This window comes from Cherax quadricarinatus, chromosome 56 (genome assembly GCF_038502225.1).
Source record: "Cherax quadricarinatus isolate ZL_2023a chromosome 56, ASM3850222v1, whole genome shotgun sequence".
NCBI lineage: Eukaryota > Metazoa > Arthropoda > Malacostraca > Decapoda > Parastacidae > Cherax > Cherax quadricarinatus.
In genome coordinates, this window is record NC_091347.1 from 2,592,815 (window position 1) to 2,607,757 (window position 14,943).

The 14,943-nt window shown below is 41.6% G+C and overlaps 1 protein-coding gene across 1 annotated transcript in view; it reads left to right on the top strand.

Moving 5' to 3' along the window:
* LOC128700628 (uncharacterized) overlaps positions 1 to 14,943 on the top strand; it is a 59,322-nt gene that overhangs the window by 13,812 nt on the left and 30,567 nt on the right. Inside the window, exons 3-5 of the mRNA XM_070097029.1 lie at positions 2,862 to 2,997; positions 5,496 to 5,636; positions 10,610 to 10,811. Coding sequence (XP_069953130.1) covers positions 2,862 to 2,997; positions 5,496 to 5,636; positions 10,610 to 10,811 — 479 coding nt within the window. The remainder of the gene's footprint in view (positions 1 to 2,861; positions 2,998 to 5,495; positions 5,637 to 10,609; positions 10,812 to 14,943) is intronic.

A 14,943-nucleotide genomic window follows, 5' to 3' on the forward strand; every position in this document is an offset into this window, starting at 1 on the left:
TGTCAGGTATCTTGTAACCCATGCCAAGTATCTTGTGACTCATGTCAGGTATCTTGTAACCCATGCCAAGTATCTTGTGACTCATGTCAGGTATCTTGTAACCCATGCCAAGTATCTTGTGACTCATGTCAGGTATCTTGTAACCCATGCCAAGTATCTTGTAACTCATGTCAGGTATCTTGTAACCCATGCCAAGTATCTTGTGACTCATGTCAGGTATCTTGTAACCCATGCCAAGTATCTTGTAACTCATGTCAGGTATCTTGTAACCCATGCCAAGTATCTTGTGACTCATGTCAGGTATCTTGTAACCCATGCCAAGTATCTTGTGACTCATGTCAGGTATCTTGTAACCCATGCCAAGTATCTTGTGACTCATGTCAGGTATCTTGTAACCCATGCCAAGTATCTTGTAACTCATGTCAGGTATCTTGTAACCCATGCCAAGTATCTTGTGACTCATGTCAGGTATCTTGTAACCCATGCCAAGTATCTTGTAACTCATGTCAGGTATCTTGTAACCCATGCCAAGTATCTTGTGACTCATGTCAGGTATCTTGTAACCCATGCCAAGTATCTTGTGACTCATGTCAGGTATCTTGTAGCCCATGCCAAGTATCTTGTGACTCATGTCAGGTATCTTGTAGCCCATGCCAAGTATCTTGTGACTCATGTCAGGTATCTTGTAACCCATGCCAAGTATCTTGTAACTCATGTCAGGTATCTTGTAGCCCATGCCAAGTATCTTGTGACTCATGTCAGGTATCTTGTAGCCCATGCCAAGTATCTTGTAACTCATGTCAGGTATCTTGTAACCCATGCCAAGTATCTTGTGACTCATGTCATGTATCTTGTAGCCCATGCCAAGTATCTTGTAACTCATGTCAGGTATCTTGTAGCCCATGCCAAGTATCTTGTGACTCATGTCAGGTATCTTGTAGCCCATGCCAAGTATCTTGTGACTCATGTCAGGTATCTTGTAACCCATGCCAAGTATCTTGTAACTCATGTCAGGTATCTTGTAGCCCATGCCAAGTATCTTGTAACTCATGTCAGGTATCTTGTAGCCCATGCCAAGTATCTTGTGACTCATGTCAGGTATCTTGTAGCCCATGCCAAGTATCTTGTGACTCATGTCAGGTATCTTGTAACCCATGCCAAGTATCTTGTAACTCATGTCAGGTATCTTGTAGCCCATGCCAAGTATCTTGTGACTCATGTCAGGTATCTTGTAACCCATGCCAAGTATCTTGTGACTCATGTCAGGTATCTTGTAACCCATGCCAAGTATCTTGTGACTCATGTCAGGTATCTTGTAACCCATGCCAAGTATCTTGTGACTCATGTCAGGTATCTTGTAACCCATGCCAAGTATCTTGTGACTCATGTCAGGTATCTTGTAACCCATGCCAAGTATCTTGTGACTCATGTCAGGTATCTTGTAACCCATGCCAAGTATCTTGTAACTCATGTCAGGTATCTTGTAACCCATGCCAAGTATCTTGTGACTCATGTCAGGTATCTTGTAACCCATGCCAAGTATCTTGTAACTCATGTCAGGTATCTTGTAACCCATGCCAAGTATCTTGTGACTCATGTCAGGTATCTTGTAGCCCATGCCAAGTATCTTGTGACTCATGTCAGGTATCTTGTAACCCATGCCAAGTATCTTGTGACTCATGTCAGGTATCTTGTAACCCATGCCAAGTATCTTGTAACTCATCATCAGGTATCTTGTAACCCATGCCAAGTATCTTGTGACTCATGTCAGGTATCTTGTAACCCATGCCAAGTATCTTGTGACTCATGTCAGGTATCTTGTAACCCATGCCAAGTATCTTGTGACTCATATCAGGTATCTTGTAACCCATGCCAAGTATCTTGTGACTCATGTCAGGTATCTTGTAACCCATGCCAAGTATCTTGTGACTCATGTCAGGTATCTTGTAACCCATGCCAAGTATCTTGTGACTCATGTCAGGTATCTTGTAACCCATGCCAAGTATCTTGTGACTCATGTCAGGTATTTTGTAACCCATGCCAAGTATCTTGTGACTCATGTCAGGTATCTTGTAACCCATGCCAAGTATTTTGTGACTCATGTCAGGTATCTTGTAACCCATGCCAAGTATCTTGTGACTCATGTCAGGTATCTTGTAACCCATGCCAAGTATCTTGTAACTCATGTCAGGTATCTTGTAACCCATGCCAAGTATCTTGTGACTCATGTCAGGTATCTTGTAACCCATGCCAAGTATCTTGTGACTCATGTCAGGTATCTTGTAACCCATGCCAAGTATCTTGTGACTCATGTCAGGTATTTTGTAACCCATGCCAAGTATCTTGTGACTCATGTCAGGTATCTTGTAACCCATGCCAAGTATCTTGTGACTCATGTCAGGTATCTTGTAATCCATGCCAAGTATCTTGTGACTCATGTCAGGTATCTTGTAACCCATGCCAAGTATCTTGTGACTCATGTCAGCTATTTTATAAATCATCTCAACCATCGTGCAGATGTTTATCATCTAAACCATGTCAGCTATCGTGTAAATATCAGTGAGGCAGAAGGAGGGAAGAGGGAAAGAGAAGAGAGGGGAGAGGAAAGGTAAAGGGGGGAGAAAAAAGAAGAGAAGAGGGGAATTGAGAAGGACGGTGAGGAGGGAGGGAAGGTGAGGTGGGAGGGAGACGGGTGTCCGCTTCCCATCATCATATTTGTGTTCACCTCCGTCACCCTATGTGTATTGATGGTGACCCCTGAACTCTTGGCATCTTCAGAGACCTTTATTTGACATGCTATAAGCCGGAAAACACTTGGATTCCCGTGTGAGGTGATGTTGATGTGCTTTATCGTCGTGCAGGTGCGTGTCGACTTCGTGGAGTCATCTATGGTGCTGCCGGTGAAGGGTCGGTGCAATGGGCAGCGTCTTCACGTCTCTGGTACCATCCATCCCATGCCCGTCAACGACTTCTGCGGCAGGAACACCGACCAACACTGTCAGTAATAAGTACCTTTTTGTAATTACCTATCTGTAGCTACAGTAGCAGAGCTGTGCTCGTGCTGTCTCCTCTTCCATGATTTATCACATTTTTTTTTAATGTTCATTGGCTGTAGCACTTTCTAGTTAAGTCATAGTCAGACATTTATTTCTGGATGATACAGTGTTTGTACAGAGATGGCTGACATTTGCTTGTGCTTGCAGGAAGACCATTGTTATGCACAACATTTTAATTCATTCATTTATCTTTCAGTCAAGAAAAATTTCTGGTATCCCTTCAGCTCCACTTTTGTTCATTTTACAACTGTGGGTGTAAGTGTGGGCGTGGAAAGGGAACACTAACACTAGCATTGAGAGCGTGAGTAGGTGTGGGCGTGGGGAGTTGGTACCAAAACTAGCGATGAGGGCGTTAGTAGGTGTGGATGTGGGCGTGGGAGGGGAACACCAACACTAGTATTGAAGGCGTCAGTAGCAGTGGGCGTGAGCGGGAAACACCAACACCGGCAGTGAGAGTGTAGGTGTGGGCGTGAGAAGGAAACACCAACACCGGCAGTGAGAGTGTAGGTGTGGGCGTGAGAAGGAAACACCAACACCGGCAGTGAGAGTGTGGGTGTGGTCGTGAGAAGGAAACACCAACACCGGCAGTGAGAGTGTGGGTGTGGTCGTGAGAAGGAAACACCAACACCGGCAGTGAGAGTGTGGGTGTGGTCGTGAGAAGGAAACACCAACACCGGCAGTGAGAGTGTGGGTGTGGTCGTGAGAAGGAAACACCAACACCGGCAGTGAGAGTGTGGGTGTGGTCGTGAGAAGGAAACACCAACACCGGCAGTGAGAGTGTGGGTGTGGTCGTGAGAAGGAAACACCAACACCGGCAGTGAGAGTGTGGGTGTGGTCGTGAGAAGGAAACACCAACACCGGCAGTGAGAGTGTAGGTGTGGGCGTGAGAGTGTGGATGTAGTAATAATACAGTCACAGGTATAATTATGAAGGACTACTAATTATTGAAACACTGTACATAGTGTAATGTTACAGAGGCACTTACAATGTTATAACAATAATATTTATTTCTACAAGTACATGTACCAGGTATACAGGTCTAGCTGACATCACTCACTTGCTACTATATAGAAAACCTCTTGTTTGGTAGAGCATTTCCCGCAAATTATTTCGATTTTGTTCCCAGGATGCGACCCATACCAGTCAGCTAAAACCCAGGTGCCTATTTTACTGCTAGTTGAACAGGGACAGCAGGTGCTTTAAGGAAACACATCCTGATGTTTCCACCCGTACCGGGAATCGAACCACGGACGTTAGTGTGTGAGCTGAGTGCGCTAGCTATGGAGCTACATACTAATGTGAAGTATTTAATAATATGAAATATTGGCATCTAGAGTAATAACTCTGTATTCCTACCTCTTGTTGTACACCACAATATTTTATAAGTAACTGCGATTTTTTTTTTTTAAGATTCGCCGGTATTCTCCCGTGCCGGACCTTTCCCAAGTGGTGGCCCGGCCTTGGCTAAACGTGAAGTACATTACTTAATAACGAAAATTCATTAATCTCGTGCAACTTACAGTATAGCTTACTGTATAGCCCTTGTGGCTTAGCGCTTCTTTTTGATTATAATAATAATAATGTAAATAATGATAATAATAATAATGTCACCTCTTCTCATAAGTAATAATAATAATAATAATAGTAATAGCAATAATAATAATACTAATGATATGGTCACCTCTTCTCACATACAACTCTCACTACATTTTGTCGGTAATTCTACCATTATTACTGTGACTCAGTGCAGCGCCATCTTGGTAAGAGTTAAATCGTTCTATGTAGATATAAATAGCAGGTTGATCACAAAGTAAGTCCTCTTCCTTTAATAAAAGAGACCTTCACCAACATCACGTTATCCCCCATTAAAGGTTTTACATTTCACAACAATAACCAGTTAGTAAGTTTATTCAGGTATACACAAATACAGTTATATAGAATTATAATACATAGCAGTATATGTGCAGAGAACCTGGGATAACCCAAAAAAAAAAGTCACAGTGACTTATTTCCATTGGGGTTTCTTCTTATTTCCATTGGGGTCCTTTAATTTCCATTGGGGTCCTTCACATTATCACATGAGCGTGAGAGACGAGTCTGTGTAGTGATTAAAATCAATGTTACGCAAAAATTATTATTATATATAGTTGTTGTAATAATGTGCCACTGGTATTTATGTAATAGGATACATAAATCGTCCAGATTATATATTATACTGGTGTATTCCTATACTGTTTCATCACTCGCTGTCTCACCCATACATTGCAGCACCCCTTCACTACACTATAACTTATGCCAGCTACACTATTACTCCTTCATTCCGTCACTATAACCTCTCCACCCTACACTGCCACACTCCTTCACTATAAACTTATCTACATCATTATGAACTCTGCGAAAAGTCAACGCCTTCTTCATGTATTGGTGTTCCTCCGTCAGTCTACGTGGAGCTGGTGGGAGGGAGAGAGTCTGTGGACAGGTGGGTGGAGTTCAGCGTGGTGACCAGCGTCAGCCATGCTGTGTATCGCTACGGACTGTGGATCACTCAGGTCTCCTGCACGCGCTCTGACCCTCTCCTTGGTGAGTCTTTCACTAATTATTCATTCATTCATTAGGGATTTGCCGGTACTTCCGGCCCGGGTCTTCTCCAGATGGTGAGCCGGCGGTGGCCCCCGGGTTGGGGGTGTCGTTCATCTTTCTTCTAGTCTTCTTTCTTGGGCCCTCCGGGTGGAGGGTAACATCATCTTCTCTCTTGCGGTGACTCCCCGGGGAGGAGTGTCGTCTCACTTCGCATCTTCATCAGCAGGCGTCATCTTGGTCTTCATCAGTTTTCACTAATGATGCCGCATCAGTGGCTAGCTTATTGCACACCAGCAGCTCATCCTGTGAGCGGTAGTTTATTATGAACCAGTAGCTTATCCTGTAGTAAGCCTACGGCATGCAGCTGTGTTCTACAGTACCAGCGTGTGAGGTGAATAGCTCACAACTAGTGCTAGCAGATACCTCATTAAGTAACAAGTGTTAGTATGTTATTTTGAAGGATTGAGTAATTCCTTTTCTCTCTCTTGTGTGGTATGGAGAGTCAGGAAGGTGGCAGTGGGCGGCCCACTGCTCACGCCTTGTGTTTAACATATAATAATAATAATAATAATTTTAACAGTAATAATAATTATAACAATAATAGTAATTATAACAATAATACTAATAAAAATAATTGTTGTTTCTACAAGAACATGATACAACTTATACAGTCCTAGCTGACTTCAATTACATACTATATGGAAAGCCCCTGGTTATGCTGAGCATTTCGGCCAAATTAGGTTACTTTTGTCCCCAGGATGCGACCCACACCAGTTGGCTAACACCCAGGTACCTATTGACTGCTAGGTGAACAGGGACAGCAGGTGTGTTAAGGAAACACCCCCCCTATGTTTACACCCGTACCAGGGATCGAACCACGGACCTCAGTGTGTGAGCTGAGTGCGCTACCAGCCGAGCTATGGGACACCTAATATTGTTTGTTTGTGAGACAGGCAAAAGATTGTGGAATTTTGTCTATGTTAAGAAAACGATTCTATGTTGTGCTTGTTATTTGTATCACTGGTAACGTAAATGATCATGTGTCGCTGATGACGCTGAATATCACGCAAAACGCAAGTTATTATGTGTCCCAGGTGACGCAAGTTATCATGTGTCCCAGGTGACGCAGGCTACCACGTGTATCACAGGCGGCACAGGTTTTGTTACATGTGACGCAAGTTATGTGTCACAGGTGACGCAAGTTATCATGTGTCACAGGTGACGCAAATCATGTCACAGGTGACGAAAGTTATGTGTCACAGGTGACGAAAGTTATCATGTGTCACATGTGATGCAAGTTATCATGTGTATATTTATGTGGTTATGTGATATCTTGGCAGAAATTATAATACATTAATTTTGAAGTTTTTATGCTTGTGGTTCTCACGTGTGTTCCTTCAAAGTCTGGTATAAGGTTCTTGATCCCAAGAATTCGAGCTACCCTCCCATTCCTTGGGTCAAACCTGATTACCTCCCATCAGGGGAGCATACGTCACAATACCGTGGCTAGAACACTTTACAAATAATCCACACTTAGGAGAGGACACTTACGATCAGGTTTCGGTCGATTCTTGGACCATTGTTAGGTCACAGTGTGGTCATAAGTTTTGTCTTGTCATTGCGGGTTATTTGTGGATTATTTATTTATTTATTTATTTGAACATGATACAGAAAAGTACAAAGAAATACAGTAATTAAGTGTAACATGCCAAAGCCCATTGTATGCAGAGCATTATGGGCAGGCTTAAAATTAACTTAAGATTAACTAAGCAATGATATATTCAGTGGTAAAACATTATTGTAAGCAGATTACAATTAAGCACAAATGAGTATTTCAAAGACAGATCATATGGTCATTTACTGTGTTGCTGAGCATTCAGTAGAATGGAGTATTCTGTTAGGTAATGTAATAAAAAATAACAAAGTTTGATTGGGTCACAGGTTAATCATTTATGAGATACAATTATGAGAAACATTTGTGAGATACAATTTATGAGATACAGTTATTTAGTATTTATTTAGTTATGGGTGAGTAAGTGATTTTTGAGAAGAGACTTGAATTTATAAACAGACTGTGTTTCTTTTATATTCACAGGTAATGAATTCCAGATTTTAAGGCCTTTTATGTGCATTGAGTTTTTGCATAGTGTGAGATGGACACGAGGAACATCAAAGAGTGATCTGTGCCTTGTGTTATGGTCATGTGTTCTGTTGAGGTTGGCAAGGAGACGTTTGAGGGGAGGGTTTATATCTGAGTTAAGTGTTCTATGTATGTAGTAGGTGCAGTAATAAGTATGGATGTTTTGTACGGTGAGTAGGTTTAGAGTTTTGAATATTGGTGGAGTGTGCTGCCTGTAGTGGGAATTTGTTATCATTCTGACTGCAGCCTTTGGTTGGGTAATTAGTGGTCCGAGATGGTTTATTGTTGTAGAGCCCCATGCACAAATTCCATAGGTGAGATAGGGGTAAATAAGTGAGTGATATAGGGCCAGGAGGGCTGACTGTGGAACATAGTACCGTATCTTCGATAGTCTGCCTACGGTCTTGGAAATTTTCTTGGAAATTTGTTGTATATGTGTTTGAAATTTGAGTCTATTATCAAGGTGGATTCCTAAGAATTTTCCCTCTGTTAGCTTTGTGATAGATGATCCATTTATCATTATGTTAAGAGGGACATCTGTAGCTCTGTTACCAAACTGAATGAAGTAAGTTTTGTCAATGTTTAGAGTAAGTTTGTTAGTCCTCATCTAGGTAGATATTTTCTGTAATTCGGTATTTACAGTATTGGCTAGCATGACTGGGCTCGGGTGAGAGAAGACGTATGTAGTGTCATCTGCAAATAGTGTGGGTTTGAGTAGTTGCGATGCATTTGGTAGGTCATTTATGTATATGAGAAAGAGAAGAGGGCCAAGGACACTTCCCTGTGGGACACCAACTGTAATTGGCTGTGCGGAAGAGTTTGCCCCATTTCTGTACACATATTGGCTTCTGTTGCTGAGGTATTACCTGGAGTTTACCTGGAGAGAGTTCCGGGGGTCAACGCCCCCGCGGCCCGGTCTGTGACCAGGCCTCCTGGTGGATCAGAGCCTGATCAACCAGGCTGTTGCTGCTGGCTGCACGCAAACCAACGTACGAGCCACAGCCCGGCTGGTCAGGAACCGACTTTAGGTGCTTGTCCAGTGCCAGCTTGAAGACTGCCAGGGGTCTGTTGGTAATCCCCCTTATGTGTGCTGGGAGGCAGTTGAACAGTCTCGGGCCCCTGACACTTATTGTATGGTCTCTTAACGTGACCATACTTTAGGTAGTTGAGGGAGTGCCCTCTTATACCATAATGTGACAATTTTATGTGGAGCAAGTCATGGTCAACTGTATCAAAAGCTTTACGTAAGTCAATGAAGATCCCCAGTGGGACTTCTTTTTTATCTATTGCAGTGTATATATGTTCTAGCATGTGTATAATAGCATCATTAGTATTTTTATTAGGCCTGAACCCAAATTAACAGGGGTTGAGTATGTTGTGGGAGATGAGGTAGGAATAGATTCGCTTATGAATTAATTTTTTGAAGATTTTAGAGAGAGGATGTAAGATGGATATTGGCCTATAGTTATTCAAGTCTGTTTGGTCTCCTCCTTTATGAATCGGGGTGACCCTTGCTATTTTGAAAACTGTAGGGTAGGTAGAGGATTCGATGGATTTGTTAAAGAGTGTTGCAATGACTGGTGATAGCACTTGTGACGCTTTTTTGTATATAAAGGGTGGTAAGGTATTTAAATCTCCTGTCTTGTTTTTTAGCGTGTTGATAATAAGGGAGACTTCAGCTGGGTTAGTCGGAGCTAGGAACAGTGTGTTCGGGTAGTTGCCAGTGAGGTAGTCATTGGGTGGGGTATTTGAGCTTGGGATTTTATTGGCAAGGTTTTTTCCTATAGTGGAGAAGAAATCATTGAGTCTGTTTGCTGTTTCTGTTGGTGGGAGTTGGGGTTCATCTGGTTTTGTTAGTTCAATTTTGCTATTTCATGATATCTTTTTTGTTCCTAGAATTTCAGATAGTTTTTTCCAGTTCTTTTTTTTATCACCTCTTAAGTTGGATAATCTGTTCTCATAATACAATTTTTTAGCCCTTCTTATCAGGCTGGTTAGGATTGACGAGTAACGTTTTGTTTGGTCTCTGGTTATGTGACCCATTCTGTACTGTTTTTCGTATAGGTGCTTTGTATTTATGGATTTGAGGATGCTGGGTGTTAGCCAGGGACTGTTCAGTCTCTTAGTTGTCATCTGTTTAGTTTTTTTTAGGGTAGTGCTTATTATAGAGGTATTGGGTCTTTTTTAGAAAATTATTAATACATTCATCAATATCTGTATAGATTTCTAGCTCAGTGTGCCAGTCAATGTTTGCCACTGCTGCTGTGAAGTTATTAATGGCTGCCTCATTGTGAAGTCTGAAAGTGACTTTAGTAGTGTCTTGGGGTAATTTGCCAAGATTTGTTATGAGGAAGGTAGGGTAGTGGTCTGTGGTATTGTCTGTGATTATGCCTGATTTTAAAGGGGATAAGGTGTTGGTCCAGATGTGGTCTAGTAGGGAAACACTAGTCTGTGTAATTCTTGTAGGTTTTGTTACTGTTGGTAGCAACATGCAGTTACTCATAGTGTTTGCGAATTCAGTAACATGTGGGTCCTGGTCTTGCAGGAGATTTATACTGAAGTCACCTGAGAATAGTAAGTGATCTTTATTCATTCGTGCATCAGTTATCATACTTCCTAGGTTTTCACTAAAACGGCTAATGTTTGACTGTGGTACTCTGTAGATGTTTATCACTGTGAGAGGTTTTTGTAGGTATTTGGATTTGAATTTAGCTATTATATATTCCCCATGTTCATCCCTTGTGCAAGTATTAATGATACATTCTAGTTGGTCTGAGTAGTATATAGCTGTGCCATGGTTGATACTAATGCCAGTGTTGACATGTGTTGGTAGCTGGCAGCGGGTGTTTGCAGTACTTCCTGGCGTCGTCGGGAGTGATTAAGAGTTATAACTTCGAGGGTCATCAGTACCTGAACTCACAGGACTACTACATCTGTGTGAGGACGGCGCCCGGGGCCTGTGCTCTCTCACTCTCCGCCAAGGAAGGAGACTTCGGCATCCAGAAGTTTAACTCCAGACTCGTCTCTTTCGACAGGTTAGTGACAGAATTATTTCTAAACTCCAACTTGTCCTCATTTTGCTTAGTTGGCTAACATCGTCTGTTGGTATTGGTTTTTATTTTAATTTCTAAAATATGAAATGGGTTCTGAATGGAACTTTGCATTTCGTGTTAATTTATTTTTTTTTTTTGGTAACCTAATATAACGTATTCCAGCCAGACCTCACCTAGAATTGCTCGTAATTTATGTTAGATTAGATTTGATGACCAACAAAATATGCTTTTTCTCATAACCCAAAATACAACCTGTCTCCATTACACAACCTACTTAATATTAGAGAATTTACATAGTAAATTGTCGGTAAGTCCATAACCCGGAACCTTCATTCAATATAATCATTTTCTTTTTTACAGTGTTGGCATCGTCAGTGTAAGTTTCTGGAAGCTTATAAATATTTTTTTCATAGGTCAGATTACTTGAAGCTATAAAAACGTATATTTGACAAGAAATATTCATGGGAAAGGGAGGGGGGGAAGGAGAACGCTAAACCCGTTGGGGTCATACAGTGTTTGGGGGGGATGGAAGGCATTTCGACTCGATTCAAGGTTTGCTTCAGTTCCTTAGATCAGGAGCCCCTCGTCAGCATCAAGGAACCTCCCTTGAGGAGACACCTTTATATGGTTCTAAGAGTGAGACTAATATTCTGAGAAACTAAGAAAGTTGTTCCAGTGGCGGAGTTGACGACGCTGATGACTCTTGATCTAGGAAACCGGTCAGACCTGTCCTCCCCTTCCCTTGGTTGTATCTGTGCTCCACTTCCCTGAATTAAGCCTGAATACCTTCCATCCCCCCCCCACAGGCGCTGTATAATCATACGGGTTTAGCACTTTCTCATAATTAGTAATAATAAATCCCCTTCCTTTGTGTTGAACTTGATTGACCCCTCATCTCCCTGACGCAGTATGATCCCTAAGGCTTTAGTGCTTCCAATAATAATGTATTGTATCTCATGAAGAGTTAAACCCATGTATTATTCATCACATAGAATGATTAGAGAATTGGGGACTTTACGCCAGTGTGTACCAGTGCAGGACATTGCATTTCGAAGAAGAAAATGTCACAATACCGTGACTAGAACAATACACAAATAACCAGTACATAGGAGAGAGAACTTAAGACGACGTCGTCATAAGTTACTGTCTTCTATGTGCAGTATATTTGTGTAATGCATTTTAGTTATAATATATAAATATAACTTGTATTGAAACCCACTGGATGAGGTAGATGAGGATCTTGTAAGTCATGATATAAAACATCGTGAACAATGTGTTGCTGCTCCCAATATGCTGCTATGTTATATTCAAGCAAGAGATTTTGAGTACAAAACATGGACAACAATACTAACTGTATAGTGCACTTGTCAGACCCCACCTTGATGGTGTTCACCTCCGCTCCACTCATTATGTGAAAGATAACTATAAGGCAGAGACGGTGCAAAGGAGGGCAATAAAACTTTTTTTTTTTTGAACAAGTCGGCCGTCTCCCACCGAGGCAGGGTGACCCAAAAAAAAAGAAAGAAAATCCCCAAAAAGAAAATACTTTCATCATCATTCAACACTTTCACCACACTCGCACATTATCACTGTTTTTGCAGAGGTGCTCAGAATACAACAGTTTAGAAGCATATATGTATAAAGATACACAACATGCCCCTCCAAACTGCCAATATCCCAAACACCTCCTTTAAAGTGCAGGCATTGTACTTCCCATTTCCAGGACTCAAGTCCGACTATATGAAAATAACCGGTTTCCCTGAATCCCTTCACTAAATATTACCCTGCTCACACTCCAACAGATCGTCAGGTCCCAAGTATCATTCGTCTCCATTCACTCCTATCTAACACGCTCACGCACGCTTGCTGGAAGTCCAAGCCCCTCGCCCACAAAACCTCCTTTACCCCCTCTCTCCAACCCTTTCGAGGACGACCCCTACCCCGCCTTCCTTCCCCTATAGATTTATATGCTTTCCATGTCATTCTACTTTGATCCATTCTCTCTAAATGACCAAACCACCTCAACAACCCCTCTTCAGCCCTCTGACTAATACTTTTATTAACTCCACACCTTTTCCTAATTTCCACACTCCGAATTTTCTGCATAATATTTACACCACACATTGCCCTTAGACAGGACATCTCCACTGCCTCCAACCGTCTCCTCGCTGCTACATTTACCACCCAAGCTTTACACCCATATAAGAGTGTTGGTACTACTATACTTTCATACATTCCCTTCTTTGCCTCCAAAGATAACGTTTTTTGACTCCACATATACCTCAACGCACCACTCGCCTTTTTTCCCTCATCAATTCTATGATTAACCTCATCCTTCATAAATCCATCCGCCGACACGTCAACTCCCAAGTATCTGAAAACATTCACTTCTTCCATACTCCTCCTCCCCAATTTGATATCCAATTTTTCTTTATCTAAATCATTTGATACCCTCATCACCTTACTCTTTTCTATGTTCACTTTCAACTTTCTACCTTTACACACATTCCCAAACTCATCCACTAACCTTTGCAATTTTTCTTTAGAATCTTCCATAAGCACAGTATCATCAGCAAAAAGTAACTGTGTCAATTCCCATTTTGAATTTGATTCCCCAAAATTTAATCCCACCCCTCTCCCGAACACCCTAGCATTTACTTCTTTTACAACCCCATCTATAAATATATTAAACAACCATGGTGACATTACACATCCCTGTCTAAGACCTACTTTTACTGGGAAGTAGTCTCCCTCTCTTCTACACACCCTAACCTGAGCCTCACTATCCTCATAAAAACTCTTTACAGGATTTAATAACTTACCACCTATTCCATATACTTGCAACATCTGCCACATTGCTCCTCTATCCACTCTATCATATGCCTTTTCTAAATCCATAAATGCAATAAAAACTTCCCTACCTTTATCTAAATACTGTTCACATATATGCTTCAATGTAAACACTTGATCTACACATCCCCTACCCACTCTGAAGCCTCCTTGCTCATCCGCAATCCTACACTCTGTCTTACCTCTAATTCTTTCAATTATAACCCTACCGTACACTTTTCCTGGTATACTCAGTAAACTTATTCCTCTATAATTTCCCTTTATATAAAGGGACTATACATGCTCTCCGCCAATCCCTAGGTACCTTCCCCTCTTTCATACATTTATTAAACAAAAGTACCAACCACTCCAACACTATATCCCCCCCTGCTTTTAACATTTCTGTCATGATCCCATCAGTTCCAGCTGCTTTACCCCCTTTCATTTTACGTAATGCCTCACGTACCTCCACCACACTTACATTCTGCTCTTCTTCACTCCTAAAAGATGGTATACCTCCCTGACCAGTGCATGAAATTACTGCCTCTCTTTCTTCCTTAACATTTAAAAGTTCCTCAAAATATTCTCGCCATCTACCTAATACCTCCATCTTCCCATCTACTAACTCCCCTACTCTGTTTTTAACTGACAAATCCATACTTTCCCTAGGCTTTCTTAACTTGTTTAACTCACTCCAAAATTTTTTCTTATTTTCATTAAAATTTCTTGACAGTGCCTCTCCCACTCTATCATCTGCTCTCCTTTTGCACTCTCTCACCACTCTCTTTACCTTTCTTTTACTCTCCATATACTCTGCTCTTCTTATAACACTTCTGCTTTGTAAAAACCTCTCATAAGCTACCTTTTTCTCTTTTATCACACCCTTTACTTCATTCCACCAATCACTCCTCTTTCCTCCTGCCCCCCACCCTCCTATAACCACAAACTTCTGCCCCACATTCTAATACTGCATTTTTAAAACTGTTCCAACCCTCTTCAACCCCCCCACTACTCATCTTTGCACTAGCCGACCTTTCTGCCAATAGTCGCTTATATCTCACCCGAACTTCCTCCTCCCTTAGTTTATACACTTTCACCTCCCTCTTACTTGTTGTTGCCACCTTCCTCTTTTCTCATCTACCTCTTACTCTAACTGTAGCTACAACTAAATAATGATCCGATATATCAGTTGCCCCTCTATAAACATGTACATCCTGGAGCCTACCCATCAACCTTTTATCCACCAATACATAATCTAACAAACTACTTTCATTACGTGCTACAT